The sequence below is a fragment of the Myotis daubentonii genome, chromosome 11 (assembly GCF_963259705.1).
Source record: "Myotis daubentonii chromosome 11, mMyoDau2.1, whole genome shotgun sequence".
NCBI classification, from domain to species: Eukaryota; Metazoa; Chordata; class Mammalia; order Chiroptera; family Vespertilionidae; genus Myotis; species Myotis daubentonii.
In genome coordinates this window covers 80,125,229-80,149,629 of record NC_081850.1, presented here as the reverse complement: position 1 = coordinate 80,149,629, position 24,401 = coordinate 80,125,229, and the positions used below count along the sequence as shown (strand labels likewise).

Below are 24,401 nucleotides of genomic sequence, written 5' to 3'. Positions count from 1 at the left end.
CGCCAGTCAGACCGCACGTCCTTTTTATTGGTGCCTGAACGGCTGGGGCTGCCATTCCAGAGTGTGTCCCCTTCTGCCTAACGTTGTGCTCGTTGGAGAAGGCGCTAACGGCGACACTGAAGATGGGAGGGTGTTCAGCTCGGGAAGCACTCCGGGGCCGGCCAGGCAGCCAGCAGCTCATACAGGTCAGCTCCCCTCCTCGCCCCCCAGAACTGGAGGGAGCACCCCTCACTGGACCCGTCGTGCTGGGAGAGGCAGATAGGGCGGGGCAGTGCGGGGCGCGGGAGCTCTGGACTGCAGTGTCCAGTACTGGCCCCGCAGGCGGGCATGTGTGTCCAGGAAGCCCTGGCTAAACTCCACTTCCGCCTGGCTGCCCTCTGACTCCCAGTAGAGCGCTTGCTGCCCGCGGAATGTGGTCGTTTTCAGACTGTGGACGTCCCGGATCTGGGAGGAGAGGGGCAGCCCCGAAGGGCAGGTCACAAATGAAAACCAGCTGGCACTCGTGGAGCCCTAGCTGCACCAGGATCTGCGCTCAGGGTCACATTCAGTCCTCACCCCACAGCCCTCTGAGGAAGGCACTGTTAGCCCACCCGGAAGCAGGCTCAGAGCGCCCATGCCCCTCCCCTGGGGCTCGCAGCCAGGGCGCCCGAGCTGGGACCTGGCCCAGGTCTGCTCTGTTCCACGTCAGGCGGCCTCATCCAGAGGAGCTGACGCCGGGCAGAGGACAATTCTCCCAACACACACGCCCCATGGGGGAGGGGTGCCCCTCTCCTGGCAGAGCTGCCTCTGGCTCTAACATTGTGCTTCAGGCCCAGGTTAACGGGCTGCCACATGGGACCAGGTCTCTTCTGTTCTCTCTTGTGGAGGCACAATCAGCATTTGCTGGCGAGTACGTGGAGGAGGTGCTTTTCCCCATTCCTGCACTAATTTTGAAGGTTTTGGTCTGAAGTAGACTCGGGGGGTCCTCTACCCCAGCACCCCGGTCCTCGTCCCCAGGGACAGCTGTCCAGACCACAGCAAGAGTCAGCCATTCCTGTCGCCCTCATGGTGGCCTCACCGAGATGTAGCTGGCATCAGCTCCCTCGGTGCCCATGTCAGTGGCCAGGGCGTGGATGGCGATACGGGCCCACGGAGCCACGTCGATGAAGATGCGGCAGCCCCCCGCGGTCCTCCCATCGGAACTCACCAGTGGGCTGGCAATCTCACCCCGGGGGCCGAAGAGCTGCGTGTCACATTCTGCAGGGGGAGGGGGGTGGCGGGGTGTGGCCCAGGATGCAGGAGCCCCCGAAAGACCCTACTGCCAGGGGCCAGGGGCCAGGGGCCAGGGGCCGAGCCGCTCGCAGCTGGCGAGCAGCAAGGGGGACAGTGTGGCGCTGGGGCCAAGGCCAGGGCCCAGGCAGGAGCCCCCACTGAACCCCACCTCCTCCACCTCCACCTCCTCCACCTCCCGGTGTGATCCCAGGCCAAGGCCTTACACGCTTGAGCTTCAGCCCCCCCCTTAAAGTGGGGGGATGAGAGCAAACACTGGGCCGAGTGGTTTTAGGGCTCAGCAAAGCCACAGGTGCCGACGTGCTGAACACCGGGCCTGGCACAAGGACGGACGCCACCTGCAGTGCCCCCTGGGCCTCCCCTGGGCGGGCCCCTGCATGTGGGAGGCTTGGAGCGGGGAGAGGGAAGGGAGACCGTCGCCTGTGGGCCACTGAGCATGGAGGGGCAGGGGAGGCCTCCGATCTCCAGGAAGGAGGAAGCCTCTAGCGTCCCTCTTCTCACCTGAGGCGGGGGGGGGGGGGGGCAGAAGCCTCTGGGACTGGCGGGGGAAGTGCCTTCGGCCAGTGTGGGCTGTTGGGAGAGGGCAAGCCCTGACCCGACGGGAGACACCGCCCCGCGGATGCGGAGGCCTGTGCACAGGACCTGGCTGGGTCAGAGGGTCCCAAAGGGCCTGAGGCCAGGGCCGGGACGCTGGGGCTGTGTGGCCTGAGGGACGGGGTGAGGATGTGGCCGGAGCCCCACTGCCCGTCTCGCTGTAGGGTCACATGCTGAGACTCAAGCTGACCCCTCGCGCAGACTGGCCCCGGCCACCGCAGGTGGGGAGAGGGGGGTGTCCAGGGGGGTGTCCTTGCCCACCGCCCCGCTGGCAGCAGCACAGCCCAGCAGCCCCGGGCGGGGGAGGCTCTGGCGCCTGCCCACCTCTGTGGAAGGCCCCCGGGGCGGGCCGGCTGGAGAACCGCAGCACCACTCCGCCTCCGCCTCCCGGCCGCACTCGGCGCTGCGTCACCACCAGGGTGTTGGCCTTGGAGCGGAAGGTCAGGCCGGACAGCTTCCTGCACACCTTCCTCCACGTGAGCCTGCCCCAGAGCAGCAGCAGCTCCCCTGCGGGCGGCGGGCAGTGAGGCCGGCTCCCCGTCCAGGCTGGCAGCAGAGTCCCGGGGCGCACGGCCGAGTTCGGTCCTGACCCTCCCACTTCCCGGCAGCAGCTCTGGTGCCTGGACCTACCGGCGCTGCAGTTGAGGGAGCTCTCCAGCACCTGGAGGGTCAGCACCTCACCCAGGGGCCGCCCGATGGCCACGGCGCAGTCCGCCTGCCCGGCGCCTCGCAAGTCGATGGCTCCTGTTGGCTCGAGGTGCTGCCGGCCACAGGGACCTGGACAGGGAGCAGGAGACAGCTTCCGGGTGGGGCACCCCCAGGGGCAGGGCTGGCGTTTTCCCTGCTGGGAAGGAGGCTGGAGTGTGTGTGGAGGAAGGGGGGATGCCCTCCTAGGCCTCACGGGAAGCCCTCTCAGGTGAGGGGTGGGGGCTGCAGGGGTCGGATGTCAGGGCCCGGGCGCAGAGCATTCCTGGATGCTCTGAGGAGCGGGCGTGTGGAAAGCGGTCCTGGCTTCACACCCTCTGCCCCCCTCCTGCAGCCAGCCGCCCAGACAGCGAGGAGGAAGGGACATACCGGTCCCCCCAGGGCTCTCCTGGGAGAGGAGGCGGGCCCAGGGCTGGGGCCACCCCGGGGAAGCGGCGGCAGGGCCAACCGTGGTCTGTCCTGGAGCTGCAGCTTCCTCGGGGGGCGCCAGGCTGGGGGTCCCCGGCCCCGCGCAGGGCCCGGCCCAGCAGCCCCGCACCGTGGCGGGCTTGGGCAGGTGCTGGCAGAAGTTGGCTGGCACGGGCCCCTGGGCCTGCGGTCCCAGGCAGGTGTCGCGCCGGAGCTGGACGCCATCCCCGCAGGAGACGGAGCACTGCAGGGAAGGGGGAAGGAGGGGCTGACCCTTCCGAGGGTGACGAGGACAGGGGACACGGGCCGGGCATGACCGCCAGTCTCCGCACAGCACTGGAGGCGCGTCCCTGTCTCCGTTCCACTGCGAGCCCCCCGAGGCTGAGGCTGCGGTGTATGGGTCACAGGGAGGAGGGGCAGGGATTCAAGCTCACGTCCCTACCTGTCACCCTCGAGGCCTCTTTGCGTCTCCAGACCCTGGAACAGGGATCAGGAGGCATGGCTGTCCCCCCCCACCCCCCGTCTGTCCCTGCAGCCGTCCGCCCTGTCCTCCTGCCGGCACTGCCCTCCTGAGCCCTCATCTCCCGGCCGATGCCCCTGGCCCCTCTGACCGACGGGAGGCAGCTCTGCTCTGCCTCTTCTCTACACCTCGAGCGAGCCTGGAGGCCCAGCCCTACCTCCCGCTGTCTCCCGGTGCCTGGGGAGGTGCTGGGCCGGGGTGGCACCTGCTTGTCCAGGGGGAATCGGGTTGTCTGCCCTCACCTTCCTGTATCTGCGACCTCGGCCCTCCGAGGGCCCGCTGCCCTCCCCGCCTCCAGGCCTGCTGTCTTCCTCTCTAGGTGCCCGCCCCGCCCCCCATGCCTGCTCTCCATCTCCTTCCGGGCGTCACAGTGACGAGGCTCCCAGGGTCCCCCGTGTGAGGTCTCATCGGACGCTCTCCCCGCCCCAGCCGCGGCCTCACCTGCGTCCAGGTGCTGAGGTGCCACTGGTAAGTGCAGTCGGCGATGATGCAGGGGATGCTGGCCCGCGGCCGCGCCAGAGCCGCACAGGCCGCCCCGTCCACCTCCGTGTCCTGGCCTCGGTCCAGCCGCACGCAGGCTATGGAGCGGGTGGCGGTGCCGAGGCCACAGCTGGCTGAGCAGGGGCCATGCGACGTGACTTTCCACCTGCAGGAAAAGAGGACCCAGGATGGCATGGCCGCTGGGCTCCCCGGATGGTCAGCCAGGACAAGCCCAAGCCCCAATCAGGGGCGTGCAGGAGGCAGCTGACGGGTGTTCCTCTCTCTATCCCTCTCCCTCTCCAATCAATAAAAACTTATCTTAAAAAAGAACAATGACGCAAAGCTGAGCATCGTGGGTGGGTGCGTGTGCCATTCTGCACCAGTGCTCAGGGAGGGCCCCCACCTCCTGTTGGTTGACTCGGGCCCGAGTGAGGGGATAGCCCTGAGTCAGGCATCCCTGGAATGTTCTAGAATATCAAGGAGGCCAGAGTGGCCATAGCGACTTGCAAGGGGAGCCAGACCTCAGTGTGTGAAATTCCCATAAATCCCAGCTCACCTGCACCTCTAAATGTGCCGTGGGAAATAGTGGGGTACAAGGACGGCGACATTAGCACAAGCAGTGACCTCAACAGACACTTTGGTAGGAATGGCAAATGGGTCACAAAGCTGGCCGTTTAAGACAACTTGATATGGGGTGGGGATGGGGGAGGAGGAGCCAGCGGGCGTGGCAGACGCCTCCCGTGGATCCAACAGACGCAGGGCTCGCGGATGGGATGGACGTGGTGAGGGCCGCCGGGAGGAACTCGGGCACCGCTGGTTAGCAAACGGGAAAAACAGAGCTTGCTCCCGACTTCCCAACTTACCCCAAATAAACCACAGGTGAGCTCAAGGCCTTACATGTAAGAGTCTCACCCGTAAGGGGTGTTTCTTTAAAAACGAGAGGCGGGAGGAGCACGTGGCACTATGAGGACGTCACTGACCCTGTCACCTTTCTGTGCGATGCGGGAAAGCATGACATCGTTAAAGCGCACAGGTAGCCCGGCCGGCGGGGCTCGGGCTGAGCCTCGGCCTATCGACCAGGAGGTCACGGTTCGATGCCCGTCAGGGCACAGGCCCGGGTTGCGGGCTCATCCCCAGTGCGGGGCGTGCAGGAGGCAGCCGGTCCATGACTCTCTCATCACTGATGTCTCTCTCTCTCTCCCCCTTCCTCTCTGCAATTGATATAAGTCTATTTAAAATCAAATAAAATGCACATGTATGATGAGGAAGCCATGGGGCCTGTGGACGAGGCGAGAGCATATGCCCTTCCCGTGGCCCCAGCCTGGTCTTGGAGCCCCATCCCCACTCCCCTACCCCCCCAGCCCCCACCCCCGCCCCCACCGGCCTGAGCACCCTTCTGCCTGTGTGCCTGGTGCTTGGCTCCCCACTGGGACCACCTCAGGCCCCACCCCATCTGCCTCCTCCACCCAATGAAGCGTCTGCCCAGCGCTACCCACACCCACACCCCGTGAGAACCCACAGTGCGGCCGGTGCGCTGGCCGCCATCTCTGGCACTTGGCACAGCCTGCCAGCTGGTCCCGTTTTCTGAGGAATGTGTCCTGAGCCACTGAGCCAGCCCTTAGTCCCCATGGCCCTGGCCTGGCGCCTGCACCCTGGGGCTCAGGCCACCTGCTGGACACCCCGGGGCTGCTGACCTGGGCGGGCAGGGCTCCGGGCTGCAGGCCTCCTGCGGCTCTGGCCGAGGCAGCCCCTGGCACTGGGTATCCGGCAGGATCTCCTCGTCCTCGTCCTGCCCGTGGGCCCGGGCACAATACAGGATCCTCCGCGCCACCCCACCCCCACAGCTCACGCTGCAGGCTGCCAGCTTGTACCGCCACCTGCGGCAAAGCAGAGTCAGGGGAGGACCCCGAGCAGCCAGGGGTCCCCTCCTTTCCCCACCAGGAGGGGCCCGCAGAGGCGCTCTCTCTGGGGGGTCACCCTACGTCTCCACAAGGGGCTGGCACAGCGGATGAGAACATCAGAAGAACCCATTTTACAGAAGGGGAAGAGGGGGACAGGTGTCCAAAGGCAGTGGGAGGGGGCAGGGCACCCCGGTCCTGCTAAGATGTCTGTGTCCAAAGGGATCCCAGCCTTCACCCCGGGACCCGCCTCCCACTGCCTTGGCCACGTGCACGATCACACCCGTCACTAGCCGTCTCCTGTCTGTCCGACTCATCGCCCGTTGCCCGTCCCCAGCATCTGCTTCGGGAAGGCAGAGGTGCTGTCAGTTCAGTGCTGTGACCCCTCGTGCCACAGCAGTGCCTGGCACAGTGGGTGCTCAGTAAGGAGCAGGCGATGACAAAACGAGCCATCCACCACGTGTGCCCACAGCACCCGGACCCGGGCCATGCGCTTTACCCATAGCCCCATGAAGCCCCTCGGACCACCTGCCTCCTGGGGGAGGGGCCCACCTGGCGGGGCAGGGCTCCGGGCTGCACTCCTCGAGGCGGCTGGGCCGGGGCGCCGGCCAGCACTTGGAGTGAGGCAGGGGGACGGAGCGTCCACGGTCCTGCCTCACACAGCGCACAGCCAGCGGCAGCTGCCCACCGCCACAGGTCACCGGGCACGGCCCCAAGGCGCGGGTCTCCCACCCGCAGGAGGCCACAGCCCAGGGCAAGAGGGGGACCCGGCTGCTGCCCCGCGCACAGTCTCCTTCCCCGCTCACCAGGCCGGGCACGGGGCAGCCTGGCAGACCTCCCGCCGGCTCCCCGGCTTGCTCGCCAGGTCACACAGCTCTTCCTGGACAGCTGTCCCCCGGGTGGAGTCCGTGCACACGAAACGCAGCTCCGTCTGGCCTGCAGGGAGGAAGCAGGGACCCGGGCCCAGGAGGAGGGCTCAGCCAGGACCACGGTGCCGGCTCTGCCACTGACCAGCCGTGTGACCTTGGACAGTGACCTGACCTCTCTGAGCCTCAGGGTCTTCATATGCTGACGGCTCAGTCGCAGGGATGTGTACAGGGACTTTCGAGGGGGAGTTACGAAGTGCCTGGCACAGAGTAGGTTTCCTGAGGGGCAGTATGGGAACTGCTCTAAACACCCCTTATTGTGTTTGCCATCAATTCATCGGGAACTTCCTCAAAAGAAACCTCTGCCTCCGTTCTGAACGAGCCGAGGCTGTCCTGAGCGGGGGGAGTTGCAGGCTGCTATATCTCTCACGTGTCTCTCTGGTTTGGCACCAGGAGCGCAGAGCTAAATGTGGGCCCGTCTCTCCCAGCTTCTCTGGGCCTCAGGACACAGGCTCTCGGTGCCAACATGTCCTACGATCTTTTCTGTCTCGGATGATCACTGAACTGGTGCAGGGCTGTCTGCACTCCGCCCCAATCTCCTCATACACTGGCACTTCCTCGCGCAGCCGGAATTTTCTAGAAGCCACCCAACTGCTTTTTAGAATTAAGCCAGATGCAGGCAGGCAAGAGCTAGCTAATGAGCTTGGGTGTTCAGGGGTCTCACCTCTGCCACAGGAGACGGAGCAGGGCCCCGCCAGGGGCGTCCACACGTGGGCAGCGCGAGCCCCCAGCCTGGGGCCGCCCGGTGCGGGTGCAGCCTCCTCCCCCAGAGGCTGGGGGTCCGGCTGCAGGGGGCAAGCACCAAGCTGATGGGTCCGGGCACCCACCTCTGACCTCCACGCCCACCGTCCCGATCCCTCAGGAGAAAGAAGTGGTCACCAGCACCCCGGGGGCCGTCCTCCCCCCGCCCCTGCTGATCCTCCCCAGGGAGGCTCGCTTCCAGGCCCCCGGCGATGCTGCGGCCTCACCACACCCCCTTGGCCTCTGCATCAGCGTGAGGCCACTGTGGGCGGGGCTGAGGAGTGGATTTGCCGCCCCTGGCCTGCGGTCCCCAACCCCCAGCGGACAGGGTTGGCCAGCACCTTGTGTGGAAGCAGCAGCACCAGCCTTGAGCCCCAGACGCCAGGGGGAGCCTGGCAGCTTTCCTCCGTGCAGCTCCCTACAGGGCCTGGCCCCCTCAGCCCGGCTTGCCCGGGAAGGGGCTGCCCGGGGCCCGGGGCGGTTCCTACGCGTATCTCGGGCCGGGCTCTGGCAGAGGCAGTGCTGCAGGACAGTCCTCGCACTCTGGCCGGGAGGCCAACGGTAACCAGCGCTCCCCATTCTCCCAGCCCGACAAGCACCCAAGAGCCCAGCCACCCCCAAGCCCAGGACACTCACAAGGCCCCAGCCCGGAGGACATGCCACCTCCACGCAGGGCTCGAGGGCAGCTGGCGTCTGGTCCGCGGAGCAGGGCCCAGCGGTCGCTGGCGCCTCCAGGCCGTCCGCCCCCTGCGCGCACGTGACATTCTGTGCGGCCAGGTCCGCTCCACAGGCCAACGGGCACGCGTCCGACACCTCCCACCTGACAGCCCAGGACAGCCATCAGGCCCTGCCCCTGCCATCGGCGCAGCCTGGCCACCGGGGCAGGGAGAACCTGCTCCCCAATATCCAAGAACCCAAAGAGGGGCCCCACAAAGAAGCAAGCCCGGGCCTCTCCCTGAAGGGCCGGCCGCCGGCTGCGGACACTGCGCTGGACACCAGGGGCAGTGACACAGGCCCCACCGCCTGTTCCCAGAGGCAAAGGGGGGCCTCTGCCAGGTAACTAGGTGCTCCCGCTGCCCAGCCGGTGTCAGCTGCAACCGGGTCACCAGGTCAGGGACAGGGAATCGCTTCAGGAGGGTGCCAGCCCGAGGGGCAGCGGCTGCCTGGGTGTGTGCTGGGGAGGACTTGGGGGCAGGATCAGCCCTCGGTGGGAAGAGTGGTGGTCGCTGTGTCTGCTGTGGACGCGAGAGGGGAAAGGAGCCTGGCCACGTGTGGGCCACCAGGACCCAAGGGACGGGTAATGAAACGGGGGCCCTGGGCACCCAGCCGGTGGGCAGCAAATCAGAGTGATAGGTCGCTGCCAGCAGGACACGGCAGCGACCACAGTGACGAGAAGTGGCATTTATTGCTTTCCTTTCGTGGCCTCGCTTGGGCCTCACAGCCCCTCCCTGAGCAGGGCCCCGGAGGTTCAGAGAGAAGTGGGTGCAGGTCTCCAGGGCAGGGAATCTGGAGCTGGAACTCCTAGGCCTGGGCCGGCCCTGCCCATCACCGGGATGGCAACGCCTGGCTAGAGGCCTGGGGAACGGGGCATTGGGGGGGCCGGGCGCAGCGCAGGGACAAGCCCTGGCGGGGAGAACCTGCCCCACCCCGCGCTCACCTGGGGGGGCAGGGCTGGGAGCTGCAGGTTTCCACCATCACGGGCTTCTGGGCCAGCGCTGCGCACCGGGCAGGGGGCAGCGTCCTCAGGCGGGGGCCCAGGGCCTGCACGCAGCGCACCGCCCGCTCCCGCAGGCCTGTCCCGCAGGAGGTGCTGCAGGGGCCGAAGTCTCCAGCTGCCCAGCTGAGGAGAGAGTGGCAGAGTAGAGCCCTGCCAGGTGCTGGGTTGGCTGGGGGGGTGGGGGGGGGCGGGGAGCAGGCAGATCTGTCCAGCTGACTCGCTGCCCTGGGCTGGGCTGGGCATGTGTCCCTTCAGGTACGCAGACACGGTATGGGCCGGCCAGCCCGCCCCAGCTCTCCAGGTCCCCACCGTCACCTGAGGCTGAGGACACCTGCAGACGGGCGGCTGCCCAGCCCTGCACCCAGGAGGGACCGCCTTGCCTCTAACGCGGCGGTTCTCAGCCTGTGGGTTGCGACCTTTGGCGGTCGAACGACCCCTTCACAGGGGTCACCTAAGACCATCCTGCATATCAGATATTTACATGACGATTCATAACAGTAGCAACATGACAGTTAGGAAGTAGCAACGAAAATAATTGTATGGTTGGGTCACAACATGAGGAACTGTATTTAAAGGGCCAGAAGGTTGAGAACCACTGCTCTAACGTTATGCTCCCACCAACCACACCTGCCTGGGCTCGCGATGGCGATGGCCAGGTACTTTCCGTCAGCTGCTCTCCGTGTCTGCCTCTGAGTTGCCCACAGCCCACCCAGCTAGGTGATCACCCCCACGTACATGACCACCTGCGCTCAGGGCGCGCGTTCCGCCCGCAGACAGGTGCACCAGGTGGGTCACCGACGCCTTGTCTGCCTGCGGCTCAGTGTCCTCTCCTGCAGCGCAGGACGCTGCCTCACAGGGAGCCTCCAGGGCTATGCGAGAGCACACACAGAGGCGCCCTGCCCCGCCCAGGCGGCGTGGGCCCCAGGACCCAGGGGAGAGCCCCACAGACGGCACTCACTATGGGGGGCAGGCCCCGGGGGTGCAGGGCTCTGGCCAGGCCGCCGGCTGCGGGCTCCCTGCGCACCAGGCAGCCTCCACCCACTGGTTCCTGGCCTGGTCCAGGCAGCTGTAGCTCACCCATCGCAGCCCTGGGAAGAAAGAGGGAAGCGAGGCCACCTCCATGCAGGGGGCAAGCCAGGCTGGGGCCCGCCCTGCCCCGGGCCTCACCTGCCCCACAGCTCACCGAGCAGGCCCCCCGCGTGGCAGCCCACACCCAGGCCTGCAGCTTAGGCTGGAAGTAGGTGAAGGTGACGTGCGGGCGGGTGGCGTTGCCATACTCCTCGCCATAGCGCCTGTACACCTGCAGGAGACGGGCGCACGGGGCCTCACCCAGGGGCTCCCTGGGGGTCGCTGCCACCACCACCTCCTGGAGGACATCCATTCTTCCACTCAGCAAGCAACCATGGAGGTGGCCGCACCCAGGTTCTGGGCACAGCACGGCGAACGGGACCCTGTCGCAGCCTCCAGGAGCTCGAGGTGGGGTGGGGTGGGGTGGTGACAGATAACCCTACAGGGCCTGGTGGGGGCAGGACAGCAGCCTGAAAGGTGTCGCAGGCTCCAGGTGGAGCAGGGGTGGGGCATGGAGCAGAGGCGGGAGATAGGGCCTCAGACAGCGGGGAGCCCAGCACAGGCCTGGGTGAGATCAGAAGAGATGAGACCTGGGGGTGGGGTGGGGGGGTGGCCGGAAGGGGTGGTCACTCCTTAAGCATGCTGCGACCCCAGGAGGCAGGACTGCGACCCCATTCCACAGGGGAGGAGACTGAGGCCTCTGACCTCAGCATTGGCCGGACCGGCCTTCCTGTCTCACTCCTCTACCCCCCTGGGCCAGGCCTGACCCAGGCCCCTCCCAACTCCAACTGCAGGGCCCCTCAGCCCCTGGACACCCAGGAGGAAGCCCAGACTCCGCCCATGGCCAGGAAGCCCCTCGAGGTCTGCCCCGCCCTCTAGCCTTCTTGCCTGGGGTCCCCTTCCTTCAGCCCCCTAAGCACCCCTCCTGTGCTCGCAGGTTCCCTGGAGACACTGCCCGCTGGCTGGCCTGGGCACCAGCTCCTCCAGGCCCAGCCCCGCCGCCCTCCGGGGGCAGCCCCTGGGCCTGCCGGGCTCTCCGGCCACCCACTCAGCACCAGGGGCCGTGCGAGCAAGCGACTGAGCGGCTGGTCACCTGGATCTCCATGTCTTCCTGGGTGGGGCCCGGGATGGAGATCTCCTCCAGGCGGGGCAGCCGGTCCTCGGTGAGGGCCACTCTGTACTCGATGCGGCTGTCCTCCAGGAGGGAGGGGTGGCTGGTGCTGGGGGAGATGCTGAAATTCCCAGCCACCACGTAGCGCCCGCGGATCCTCACCGCTGGGGGGAGCGAGGCCTGTCAGCACATCAGAGCCCCCCCCCACCTAGGAGGGGGCACCACCCTTTCACAGAGGCGGCCCTGGTTTAAGGAATCGACCAACAGGTTGTCGTCTCCGTGGCCACACCTGCGACCGTCCTCCTCCGGGTCCCCAGCCCCAGGAGTGGGTCCCCGCGTCTCTGCAGGCACCCCTCCAGGTGCACACAGGGGCTGCCCTAGGCTTCCTCACAGAGGCAACTCCACACTTTCTCCAGAACCCGGGGAGCACTGGGGCCTGCTCCCCACCACGCACACCCATGCGAGGTTCAGGAGCTCAGGGACCCTGGTAGGCCCCCACTCTGGGTTCAAAGGTCAGGTGTGGGCCACCCTGGACACACAGCCCCAGGGAGACTGGGGAGTAAAGAAGTTGGCCTTGCCCAACAACAGGGAGGGGGCCTAGTCAGCTGGGGGGAGTCTTTAAGGAGGGGCCTGGCCAACCGAAGACCAAACACATGGTTCTGGGGCCTTGGGTCACAGGGCATGAGTCAGCCTGGAGACTGAAACCATTTATGTGAGCGCTCAATCGATCCATCAGTCAATAACCGATCAGGCCTACATAACGAGCCCCAGTAGAAATGGGCAGGGAGCCTGGGTGGGCAATACTCCATGCCCATCAGCTGGACGCTGGCCCAGAGCCCCGACTCTGCCCTGGCGTCTCCTCCTGGCTGGTTTACTCTGTCCTTCCCCGTTTCCACCGTGACCCTAACAGCTGAGTCTGGGGGTCCCAGTGAGCTGTCCAATCTGGCGGTCGTTTGGGGAACCCCGACCTCAACGTTGGCGTCAGCAGTGCGGGCATCTTGGGGACCGTGCCCTCCACCTTCGAGGTTTGGCGAACTCTGGCGAGCCCTCCGCCAACTCACCCAGGTGTGTGAAGAGAGGCCTGTGGTTGGCGATGTGCACCCTGGTCAGGTTGGGAGTCAGTGTCAGGAACGTGACGTACTCTAGGAGGGAGCAGAGGGCTGAGACCCCGCCCCACCGCAGGCCAGGGGCGGTTTCGGCACCAAGAACAGGCCCCACAGCGCCAGCCCCACTGCGGGCGCCCCAGGCAGCCGCGCACCTTGGCGGGCAATCAGGCGGGTGGAGGGCCACCTGTGGGGGAGCCACCCAGGCGGGGGGAGGGGTGGGACCTGCCGGAGGGAAGTGGGATCAAGTCCTCCATTGACCCTCTAGCCCAGTGGTTCTCAACCTTCTGGCCCTTTAAATACAGTTCCTCATGTTGTGACCCAACCATAAAAGTATTTTCGTTGCTACTTCCTAACTGTCATGTTGCTACTGTGATGAATCGTCATGTAAATATCTGATCTGCAGGATGGTCTGAGGCGACCCCTGTGAAAGGGTCGTTCGACCGCCAAAGGGCTCGCGACCCACAGGTTGAGAACCGCTGCTCTAAGCAATGGCTTTGCAAACCACAGCAGAGTCCCAACGTCTGGCAGAGCGGCGGTGGAGGCTCCAGGACGGAGCCAACGTGCGGGTCCCCACCCTGCCTGCCCCCACCTGGGGTGCCGGGCCTTCTCGGGGGCGGGGGGCCGGCCCCTACCTCGGGCTCTTCCGCCCATGAAAGAGCCGCTCTGCGGGCTGCACGTGCTGTTGTCCCCTCCACACACCTGGCACTCGTCCGGCACCTGCCGGGAGTCCATCCTGCCGTCACAGCCGAACGTCTGTGCAAAGGGGGTGGCAGGGCGCCCGGGCTGCGTGTCACTGGAGGGGCAGCCCCGCTGGCTCTCAGAGTCACATGACGAACGGGGTGGCGTACAGAGCATCTGAGACCCGACCCGGAGACGAGCTTAAATGGCTGCCCCAGATCGCAGTGCAGCTCTCAACCCGGCTGACCCAAGGTCGGCCTGAGTCCCTTCCTCATCCCGCGAGGCGGCTGCTGCTTCAGGGACCCCCCCCCCCCCACTGGCCTCGCCCGGGAGGCCGTGTTCGGCTTTGCTGGGACGGGCCTGGGGGCCACAGGGGACGGAGAGGCGCCCGCCGCCTGCACACGCCTACCCTGCAGCTGCCCGACACGCACAGGCTGAGGGTCCCGTCCTCCCGCGGGCCGCTTGGCACACACCGGGTGCCGTCCCGGAAGCTGTCCCCACGCCGCATGATGAAGCTCTCCCCGACGGCCCGGCACATGTGTCTGCACAGAGCGTCCCCTGGGGAGGCAGAGGGACAGGAACGCTGACGCGGGGCGGGGTGGGGGCAGGGAGGGCGGTGACCCGGGAAGCAGGCTCCAGGCGCCCTCACCCTGCCAGCCCCGCCGCTTCGCCCGCTGCTCGTGGGCCAGGGTCTATGTTCCTCCCGAGGCGGCCTCGCAACCAGGAGGCAACACGTGCAGCTGAGCCAGGAGCCAGGGGCACACCCGGCGCCCCCCCTCACCTCACTGTGCCCCCAGCAGCCGAGCTGGGAGCCAGGACTCGCAGGAGACCCCTCCCAGGGCCAAGCCAGGACGCTCCCTGCGCCTGCGCCTGCTGTCCACCGCGGGGAGCCATGGTGGCCTCGGTTCTCCCGCCCACACCACTCCCTGGGCAGCCCCGGGCCCCACCTTGACTGTGAGGCACAGCTGGGCCCCAGCGGTAGGAGGAGGCATTGCCTGGGGAAAGGCCCAGCGGCCGCCCCTCGGTCTCCGCACACTGCTCAGCCATGAACGCCAGCTGGGTGGTCTCGCAGGCCTGCCAGACAGGGCAAGGGACAGGCATGGAGGCTGGGGTGGGGGCTAGGGCAGGGGGCCCAGGGCAGGGGGTCCCGGGCTTGGGGCCTAGGGCAGGGGGCCCAGGGCTGGGGGCCCTTGCACCTGGGGACAGGGAGGCACCCTGAGTGTGAGGCCATGAGGAGGGTTTGAGCCTGGCTCCTGGCTGCACCTGTTCCCCGCTCTGTAAAGTGGGGGTGACAGGAGCCTTTTCTGCCGATGGGGAACTCCAGGAGCATTTGTGAGGACACGGGGCAGAGGGAGCGGGCAAAGAACACCGCTCAGGCCCAGGGCCCGAACCGCAGAGGTCAGGGTCTGGGCCATTCACAGAGGCCGCGTCAGAAAAGGCCAGGGAAGGCTTCACCAAGAGCCTCGACGGGAGGCGGCGGAGAGAAAAGGCTCAGAGCGGACCGGCCGGCGGAGTGGACGGGCTGAGCGGGACACGGCCCTCAGCTGCCCACACACCCCCTCCCCCACCTCGGGCCCAGGCGAGGGCTCCCTGCAGGTCTGGCCCCCAGTGGCCGCCAGGAGAAGGTGGGAGGGCAGCTCTCAGACCTTAACGTCAAAGAGATCAGTCCCCGCTTCACACCCGCTGTGATGGCCGTGACCCAAACCTGGACAGCCGGCCCTGACCGGTGGCTCAGTTGGTTGGAGCCCCATTCCACACCCCGGAAGGTGGTGCATGTGATGCCCCATCAGGGCACATGCCCAGGTGTCAGGTTCAACCCCCAAGTCGGGGCGTGTATGGGAGACAACTGATCAGTGTTTCTCTCACATCGATGTTTCTCTTCTCTCTTCCTTCCTCGCTCTAAAATCAATAAAAACATATCCTCCGGCGAGGATTAAAAAATAAAACCAAGCCTGGACAGGAAGTGCCGAGAGCGCATGGAGGAGCTGGAGCCCCCACACCTGCCGTGGGCACCAGCGGGGCCGGCTGCTGGGGGCGCAGTTTGAAGCCTCCTCAGAGATCACATAGGATTTCTGCTGTGAGCCACACACCCCAGCCGCCCTGGCCCCCTGGGGCCCTGGCCCTGCCCGGGAAGCCGGCCTACCTGGGTGTTGCACATCTCGGCCTGAAGGTCAGCACCTGTGCAAGCACGCCCCCCAAAGGCAGGTCTGAAAACGCCGGGAGACAGTGGTGAGAGGTGACCCACAGACCCCCAACCAGGGCAAGTGCAGCTCCCCCCACTGCCCTCCCCTTCCATCCCGCACCTGGGGTTGTTGCACTGCCGCCTCCTGGTGACCACGCCTCCTCCGCAGGAGCGGGAGCAAGGACTGGGGGGACCCCAAGCTGACCAGTGCCCGTGCACCGCCTCCATGGGGGTCAGCTCCGCCAGGGAGCGGCAGCGGCCCTTGGAGCACCACTGCAAAGAACGACAGCCAATCTGCCGCCCCACGGGCACCACACCCACACCCACAGGCACCAAGCACAGCTCCAGGGCCCTCGCCCTGGCGCCCTGTCTCTTGCCCCAGGAATAAGGGCTGCCAGGCTGCAGGTGGCCTGTGCAAGCATGTGTGAGCACATTCACACTCACACACGCATGCACACACTCATGCTCATGCACGCACACTCACACACTCATGCTCATGCACGCACACTCACACACTCATGCTCATGCACACACGCTCGCACGCACTCATGCTCATGCACACACTCATGCTCATGCACGCACACGCTCACACACTCATGCTCATGCACGCACACACACTCATGCTCATGCACACACGCTCACACACTCATGCTCATGCACACACGTTCACACTCGCTCTCCCGCCTCCCTCGCTCCTGCTGACCTTCTGGGGGCCGCACTCGGTCCCGTCCAGGAGCGGGAAGAGGAGGCGGCTGCAGCTGCTGAGGTCCAGGGGGTCTGTGTGGCAGGAGAGCGCCTGGCACGCGTCCTGAGGAGACACAGGTGGCGCCACAGGCCACGGGGCCCGTCAGGTCCGTGCCAGCCTCACTGTCCTCTCGGCAGCGGGGCAGGGACAGCCACACGCCCTGTGGCCCTGGCGGCGGGAGGAGGGAGAGTGGCCGCGGTCCTGAGTGGCCATGAAAATGTTTTCCTTTCTTTTAAAATCAGAAGGAAAAAATAAGCTCTCAGATCAGAGATGAGGTTCAGTCTGTCACATCGTCTGTCTGCGTTCACACCAGCACACAGGGCGCACGCGCTTGGACACGGAGATCACCCTCAGTGTTTTCTAAGGAGGAAGGGCCACGAGGCGAAAGCGCCTGGGCCACAGCGTCCGGTCAGCCCCGGGGGGAAGTCTGTCTGGGGAGCTGCCCTCACCCTGCCTCCTGCACCGCGCTCCCACTGTGGGGTTCGGCGGGACCCCCTCCTCTGGCAGGCCCTCCAGTCCCACTGGGCTGGCAGCCCTTGGTACCTGCCTACTTAGGATCCAAGTCCATGGGCTCAGGCCCTTACAGGCCGGCTCTGAGATGGTGGGGCCCCCTCACAACGAAAATGTGGCGTCCTTGCCCCAAAATTAGGACAGTCTGGCGCAGGGCACCCACTGTGCATGCTGGGGCCTGAGCTGGGCGGAGGGAGCTGCTGGGGTGGGCGGAGGAGCCCCTGGGAGGCGGGGGGGGGGGGGGGGGAGCCCCGGGAGGGGGAGGGGCCTCTGGGAGGGGGGGAGAGCCCTGGGAGGGGGGGAGAGCCCTGGGAGAGGGAGGGGCCTCTGGGAGGGGGGGAAAGCCCTGGGAGAGGGGAGGGCCCCGGGAGGGGGGGGAGCCCCCGGGAGGGGGGGAGAGCCCTGGGAGAGGGGAGGAGCCCCGGGAGGGGGAGGCTGCCAGACTCACCAGGCTCTCCGGGGTGAAGGTGCAGGCCACGGCGGAAGGCCCGAAGGCCACGCGGCACTGCTCGTCCGCGCCGTAGTAGAGACCTGGGTGGGCCTGGGGAGGGCGCCCCGCAGGCCCGGACTGCGGACCCGGCGGGTCCCACACGCAGCGCACCCGTCCTGCGCTGTGACAAGACCCCTGGCTCAGGCCCCGGGTGGGGTGGGACAGAGGGGGGGCTCAGGTCGGGGGACAGTTCTCAGCCCCTGCTCCCCACCATGAGCGGAGGCGGGGCTGGGACAAGGCTCAGCTCTAAGCAGTAGAGGCCGTGAGAGCAGAGAGGGGGCTGCGGAGGGATCATGGAGGGGGAGCAGGCGGGGATCAGAGCAGGGGAGGCAGGTGCAGGTTGGGCTCAGGGAGGGGAGGGGACCGAGAGGCCGGTGCGCGCAGGGATGGGGCGATGGGGAGAACTGCAGGGTCGCGCAGGAATGGGGTGGCGGAGGATGGAGGGGTGCGCTACCTGAGCAGGTGCAGCAGCTGCCGGCGGCTGCAGGGGGACCACGCGAGGCCCCCTGGGGTGGGCGCGGCGCCGTCGGTCCCCATCACGTGGCCGTGGGGCCCGCACCCGCTGCCGCTGCCGGGCGCGCCGTCGTGCTCCAGGCCGAAGCTGCGAGGAGGCGGAGGCGGCGCTGAGAGCGGCCTGGCCGGTGGGCAGGGTCCCGTCCTGCCCAGTAGGGCCCCCTGGCCCTGCCCCCAGCTAACTCCGCAGGGAAGCGAGTCACGTGGCCGCCCTGCCTCCGTTTCCCGCCAAGCCTGCCCTTGCTGGTTGATCAATATCAGGAGGCGGGAGAGAACCAAGCCGGGTGTTAGAAGCCTGGGGAGGACGGGGACCCAGGGCCCTGGGCGCCCCCCGCCATCACGTTCTTGACCAGGGGGCTGGCTGTCACATGCAGGCTGTGCAGTGAGAGTCACTAGAACGTCCCAGAGGGTGTGCGGACCTCTGACCAGCCAGCCTTCCTCTCCCAGCGGGAGGCAGCGTTCCACACCCCTTCCCCCCAAACAAGGGGGGGGGCTGATGGGGAAGGAGGTGACGATGCAGGGAGGACACGGAGCTGTTGTGTGTGGGGGGGAGGTGTGGGGGACCAGCTCCAGCCTCTGGGGACCTGGGCCGCCCACAGCGATGGGGGTGGGGGGGTCCCGCAGAAGCCCTCAGAGGGGCTGAAGGGGGGCAGGCGAGCAAGGAAGATAGAGAATAGACTCATCTTTTACCGGAGGAGTCTCAGCACTACTTCCTTTCATTTTAAAGGACTGAAAGTCCGCCCTAACCGGTTTGGCTCAGTGGATAGAGCGACGGCCTGCGGACTCAGGAGTCCCAGGTTCGATTCCGGTCAAGGGCATGTACCTTGGTTGCGGGCACATCCCCAGTGGGGGGTGTGCAGGAGGCAGCTGATCGATGTTTCTCTCTCATCGATGTTTCTAACTCTCTATCCCTCTCCCTTCCTCTCTGTAAAAATTCAATAAAATATATTTTAAAAAAATAAAAATCATCATTCTCCCCTTAAAAAAAAAAAGGACTGAAAGTCAGCAAGGAAAGACCCCCCACCCCACCCAGGTCGGTGATGGCGGGAGGAGCAGAGATTGGCCCACAAGACGGGTCATGTTCACAAGCGGGTAAACCTGGAAACAACCTGAATATCCAAACGGGACCAATTACCTAAGTGATGGCGCACAAGACATTTTAAAAGACCTGGGAGGCATGTCGGGAGAAGTACACTGTTGCATGAAAAAGCAGGTAACAGCTGCGTGCGGTGGCTCCCTGGTTGGAGCGTGTCCCGCACACCAAGAGGTTTTGGGTTCGATTCCCGGTCAGGGCACATACTTAGGTTGCAGGGTGTACAGGAGGCAACCGATCGATGTTTCTCTCTCACATCAATGTTTCTCTCTCCTCCTCTCTCTCTCTCTCTCCCTTCCTCTCTAAAAATCAATAAAAACATACCTTCAGGTGAAGATTAAAAATGAGAAGCAGGTACCAAGCCAATATACAGTATAATCCTAATTTTGCAAATAAAAAACTGTGTAAATTAAAGACTGAAGTTAAATATTAACTACGAACAAATGCTATCTCTAGGTGGCGGGGTTGGGGTAATTTTTACAGCCTAGTTTTTCTTTACCTGAATTTCCAAAAAACCTCCGTTTCTAATTGCTAGGTCTATTTTGCTTGTGTGTTTTTTTAATCTCCTTTAGTTACTCAGTAATCATGAAGTATCCAGTTTCCCAGCCCCTGCCCGCCCCCTCCCTGGTTCACAGGGGTCAAGGGCACAGGCTCCTTCCCCGTCCAGGCCCCCTGCCAGCCTCCACCTCCCCTCCTGGGGGCCCGGGTCAGCTCCTTGGCCTGAGCATGGGGGCCGCTGTGGGGCCACATACCTGTGCCCGACCTCGTGGGCAATGGTGACCCCCAGGTCGAAGCCAGTATCTTCAGTGATGAGGCAGCTCCACGAGGAGGAGCAGGCGCCCCCCAGCTGGGTGACCCCCCGAACCTGCCGGTTGCCATCAGGCAGCTCCAGGTCAAACCTTGGGAACAGAATAGACACACGTGGGGCCCAGCGTCTCTGCAAACCCGCTGAGATGCCCGCCCGCCCCGGGCCCTGTGCGGGAGCAGCGCCCAGAGGCGGGCCTGCACGGGAGCTGGGCTACCTGGTGACATAGAGAACCAGGTCGGCGTGCGCGGGGTCCGCGTCATCCGGGGGGTTGACTGTCCTGCTCCACTCGCAGACGCTCAGCAGTGACGCGGTGATGTTGGCTGTCAGCTGTGGGGCGTCCTGGGCAGCAGTGGGGGAGCCCGCAGTTACTGGACCCACCCACAGGCATCTCGGCCTGCATGACCTGTCACAGGTGCGGGCGCGCTGGGGCCTGGGCGGGTGGCCTGGAAGCCCCGCCGGCACCCAGGCGCTGGGCAGCAGGGAGGGGCGGAGAGGACAGGAGGGTCTCAGAGGCGCTGGGCAGCAGGAAGGGGCGGAGAGGACAGGACGGGTCTCAGAGGCGCTGGGCAGCAGGGAGGGGCGGAGAGGACAGGAGGGTCTCAGAGGCGCTGGGCAGCAGGGAGGGGTGGAGAGGACAGGACGGGTCTCAGAGGTGCTGGGCAGCAGGGAGGGGTGGAGAGGACAGGACGGGTCTCAGAGGCGCTGGGCAGCAGGGAGGGGCGGAGAGGACAGGAGGGTCTCAGAGGTGCTGGGCAGCAGGGAGGGGTGGAGAGGACAGGAGGGTCTCAGAGGCGCTGGGCCCAGCACCCACCTGGGGCCGCGTCAGGATGACCATCCGCACCAGGTGCACTCGGAACTGGGCGCCCAGGGACGGGTCCCTCAGCAGTTCCGACGCCTGTGGGTGGGCAGACGGAGAGACACGTGGGTGGGGGAGCCGCCCCCAGGGACGGGCCTGGAGAGGGTGCTCCTCAGCGTGGTGGGTGGGGGCACCCCGAGCGCTGGGCCTTGGGCTGGGAGGCAGCAGGGAGGTGGGAGCACTCACCATGTTGAGGTTGGTCAGCACGTAGCGCTCCGTGTCCTCCTGGTGAGCCTGGTGCACGTCGGGGCCGACGGCCACCAGCAGCTCCAGGTGCAGGACTCCCCCCGCGGCAGCGTGTCTCCGGAGACGAGAGGAAGGACGGCCTGGCAGGGAGGGGCAGGCAGGGCTGAGATGGAAGGTTCTAGAAAGCAGGTGGCGCCTCCCCGTCACCCTGTGCTCCTGTGCTTGGAGACACGCAGAGTCCTGTCTGTCACCTACGCTTAGGGAGTGGGCGGGCCCGGCCCTGTGCCGCCAGCTCAGCCAGGATCGGTGAGCCTGAGGGGGGTGAAGCATTGAGAACAGACAGAGAGAGGGGAAAGCTGGGTGTGGGTAGGACGCTCTCCTCTCTGACGGAGAGCTAGCTACGCGCCACAGACTACCAGCCAGAGTGCACGAGGCAAAGTGAGGACGTGGTCAGGATGTTTACAGCGTTCTCGCGGGTTTCGAATCCACTCAATTGCATGCACCTGAATGCTCTCAAGCTTTGTTCTGGCAGCACTTGCTGCACCTCCCGCAGCCCACATCACTCAGCCACCTGGGCCCACAGGTTCGGACCATAAGGTCAAGCTCACAGCCACAGCTTTGGCCATCATTGTGCTGGGAGGGCTCTGCCCTCCACGCTGGGACTTGCACGTGGCTTTGCCACGAGAGGACCTGCCCTCTCATTAGTCCAAGGCTTGACTCTGTCCAGACGCGGTGGCCGCCCTCCACACGGCCCCAGCTTCCCCATGGGGAGGGGGGGGCAGGAGAGCGCCTGCCTGCTGGGCACGGTGACAGCTGGGTGAGTGGCCTGCCCTGTGCCCTCCCCTCACCGCCCTGCCCGGCCTCCTGGAGCCGCCCTGGCCTCAGACACCCACGGACAGTTGAGGACATCGTGTCCTCTGACCCCTCAGGGACGGAGAGGTCCCAGGCTCTCGGTCACGGATGCTGTGACTGTCAGAGCCGCGGCGCCAGCGGCAGAGGAGCTGCTGGGTCTCAGGACAGACGGGGCGGGTGGAGCCGAAGGGCTGAGATCCCACAGTGACCGCGGGTTTCGGGGCCTCGGGAGCAGCAAGGGGCCCGGGCAGGAGCCAGTGATGGCGTTTATGTCCTTTTGGTCCCCCCCAAACCCCACACTGGACACACAGTGGAGAACAGAGTCACCAAGCAAAGCCCAGGACAGCACAGCCCCGCGGTCCTACAGAAACAGAGGTCTCCCCGACGCCCCTCCCACCCCACCCCCAGCGCAGCACAGGCCTCGGTCAGTGTGTCTCTGACCACAGGGAAGTCGCTACAAGGGGACCCCCCTAATTCTCTCACTAGCCCCCCGCCTCTGGTCCCCACCAGACTTTGGATCAAAGTCACCAGGGGCCCTACTCAGACAGGAGCGGGTCCCGGAGGATCCAGGCCGGCCCTCGAGGCTGGGGGGGCGGGGGGGGGGGGAAGGCTGTGGCTGGGATGGGGCCAGCGCCTACCCTGCTTCTCACAGAAGCATAAATATTTACATCCACGAACAGAAGCCACGAGGGTTCCTGGAAATCGGTCAGCTCTTGGGAGGCCCAGGAGCGGAAGGGACCAGCCAACGAGTGGCTGTACCCTGAGACACTGAGCAGAGCCCCGAGGTCAGAGCCCCGATCCGTCCAGAACACCCAGACCAGCTTCTAGGGGCTTCACAGGAAGTAACGGAGTTCATGAACAGAAGCCATGCTGCGGCTATGCCTCCCTCAGCAGGGCCCCCAAATCCCAGCCCCCAACTCAGTGGAGATCCCAAAATCCCAGCCCCCAACTCAATGGAGATCCCAAAATCCTAGCCCCCCAACTCAATGGAGACACCAACATCCCAGCCCCCAACTCAATGGAGATACCAACATCCCAGCACCCAACTCAATGGAGACAGCAACATCCCAGCCCCCAACTCAATGGAGATCCCAAAATCCTAGCCCCCCAACTCAATGGAGACACCAACATCCCAGCCCCCAACTCAATGGAGATACCAACATCCCAGCACCCAACTCAATGGAGACACCAACATCTTATCCCCCCAATAGTGAGACACCCCGCGGGCTCTGGGAAGCTCCCCTCACCGGGGCAGCGCGAGGACAAGTACCTCTGAAGGTAGCATCAGGGCCCCAGTGGGAAGTCACCTCCTGGGTCTCCGAAGCCTGAAGCAGTCCCTGCGGGAGAGAAAGGACGGTGAGGGGAGGGAGACCCCAGGGAGTGGGCGGGGCCAGAGCAAGACCGAGAGAGGGGACTTGGGCACGCGGGGGGGGGCGGGGGGGGGGACGGGAGACACCTTCTCCAAGGAGCACCCGCCGTCCTCGGAAACCCAGGCGCAGATCCGCCCTGAGAGCCCAGAAGCTGAAAGAATCCCCCGCTCTGCCAAGGCAGCCACGTCGGCGCCTGGCAGCCCCTTCCCGGGCTCCTGCCCACTCACCCACCTGCACGCCCGGGAGGCCCCAGCAGCCCAGGAGGAGGCAGGCAGAGGTGAGGACTCCCCACGCGCACGTCCCTGGGGGGCGAAGCTCCCGCATCCTCAGCGAAGCCAGCTGGTGGGGAGATGCCGGGAAGCTGGTCTGGTCGGTGAGGGATGTGACAGGCCCGCGGGGCGGGACCATCAGGCTGTTTACTCTTGGGCGCTTCCTCCCAGGGCAGCCTCAGGGCGCCTCCTGCTGCAACCTGGGCCTGGGTCAGAGCCCCCACCCGGCCTTGTACCCTGAGATGGCGCAGGACCCAGGTGCCCAGACCGGAGGAGGGAGCTCCGGCCCCGGTGTCTGCGCTGTGGTCATGGGCAGCCTGGGGGGACCGCGGGCAGCCTGGGGGACCGAGGGCAGGCTGGGGGACCGCGGGCAGCCTGGGGGGACCGCGGGCAGGCTCTCACCAGCGCTCAGGCTCACACAAGCCGCTCTCCTCTGCTCACACCCTCCTCTCCGTGACCTGACCGCTGTCCTCTCCTCTCCCACTCCCTTCCTCACCCACTGGGCCTGCTCCTCGCCAACACCCCTCCCTCTGCCTCCTTCCCAGCTGGCACCTGTGGGCCTGCACAGATGGGCAGTCCCAGAGCCAGGCTGGGTGGCATCACCCACGCAGCCTCACCGGCCCCGGCCGTCCACGCCCCTGCCGGGCAGGCTCTCGTCCTCTCCGGAGCGCTGTTTCACGCCCTCACACCTCCTCCGACCCAGCGGCTGGCGACCAGGGGCCTCCGTGAGTTTCCGCCTGCGCAGCCCCCTCTCCTCGGCCTCGGCCTCAGGTGCCAGGGAGGAGTCCCCCTCATCCACTGTGGCCAAACCTCTCTCCTTGCTCAGGGGTCAGAGCTGCATGGCAGCCCGAGGCTCCCCGCTCCCCCGCAGCTGCTTCCCCCTTTGTCTTTCACAGGCATCCCACCCCCATTAATGTGTGCACCCCAACTCTCTGTGACCGCTTCCCGGAGACACAGACGGACACAGGGCCCTAAGCCAGCCTCCTCCTGGGCCTGGTCTCTGCTGTCTCTCTCCCTCGCTCCCACCCCACTTCCCGCACAGAGCGGCAGTGACTTCCAACGACACAAGTCAGATTGCGTCACTCCCCGGCTTTAAAACAGCCGACCTTTGCCCTTGGGATACAGGGTCCAGACTCCTTCCTGCGGCCTCTGAGGCTCTACCGTCCCCCTGCTCCCAACCCTCCCCCTGCTCACCGCGCTCCAGCCGCACCGGCCTTCCCTCCCTCCCTCCGCACATCCAGTGCTTGGCTGGTCTCTGACCCCTGGCCTCACACCCACGTTTCAGCTCCCCGTCACCTCACCAAAA

The 24,401-nt window shown here is 65.9% G+C and overlaps 1 protein-coding gene across 2 annotated transcripts; it reads right to left on the bottom strand.

Annotated features, from left to right (window-relative positions):
• Nucleotides 1-3: 3 nt before the first annotated feature.
• ADAMTS13 (ADAM metallopeptidase with thrombospondin type 1 motif 13) lies at nucleotides 4-23,199 on the bottom strand. 2 transcript variants are annotated; one of them, XM_059658432.1, is made up of 29 exons: nucleotides 23,058-23,199; nucleotides 22,727-22,793; nucleotides 20,605-20,744; nucleotides 20,374-20,457; nucleotides 19,777-19,901; nucleotides 19,507-19,653; nucleotides 17,603-17,749; nucleotides 17,107-17,269; nucleotides 16,107-16,211; nucleotides 15,525-15,676; nucleotides 15,365-15,428; nucleotides 14,169-14,295; nucleotides 13,631-13,779; nucleotides 13,176-13,296; nucleotides 12,499-12,579; nucleotides 11,420-11,601; nucleotides 10,426-10,558; nucleotides 10,217-10,346; nucleotides 9,199-9,381; nucleotides 8,178-8,361; nucleotides 7,465-7,585; nucleotides 6,681-6,810; nucleotides 5,671-5,853; nucleotides 3,938-4,142; nucleotides 2,938-3,220; nucleotides 2,494-2,640; nucleotides 2,188-2,370; nucleotides 1,058-1,236; nucleotides 4-444 (listed from the first exon to the last, which is right to left on the bottom strand). In XM_059658432.1, the coding sequence occupies exons 1-29, from the start codon at nucleotides 23,148-23,150 to the stop codon at nucleotides 229-231; spliced, it is 4,224 nt and encodes a 1,407-aa protein (XP_059514415.1). In that variant the 5' UTR covers nucleotides 23,151-23,199; the 3' UTR covers nucleotides 4-228. The 2 variants fall into 2 exon arrangements, with proteins under 2 accessions (XP_059514415.1, XP_059514416.1); XM_059658433.1 differs by lacking the exon at nucleotides 2,188-2,370.
• Between the last annotated feature and the right edge of the window lie 1,202 nt (nucleotides 23,200-24,401).

What these genes read in the sequence shown, in the direction of transcription:
- ADAMTS13 (XM_059658432.1), bottom strand. Translation starts at nt 23,150, where the DNA reads ATGCGGGAGCTTCGCCCCCCAGGGACGTGCGCGTGGGGAGTCCTCACC. An exon ending in GCCCACGAGGTCGGGCACAG is followed by an intron (nt 17,750 to 19,506) that starts GTATGTGGCCCC and finishes GCCTCCTCGCAG; the next exon opens with CTTCGGCCTGGAGCACGACG. An exon ending in GCTGCCCCGTGCCCGGCCTG is followed by an intron (nt 5,854 to 6,680) that starts GTGAGCGGGGAA and finishes GCTTTGCCGCAG; the next exon opens with GTGGCGGTACAAGCTGGCAG.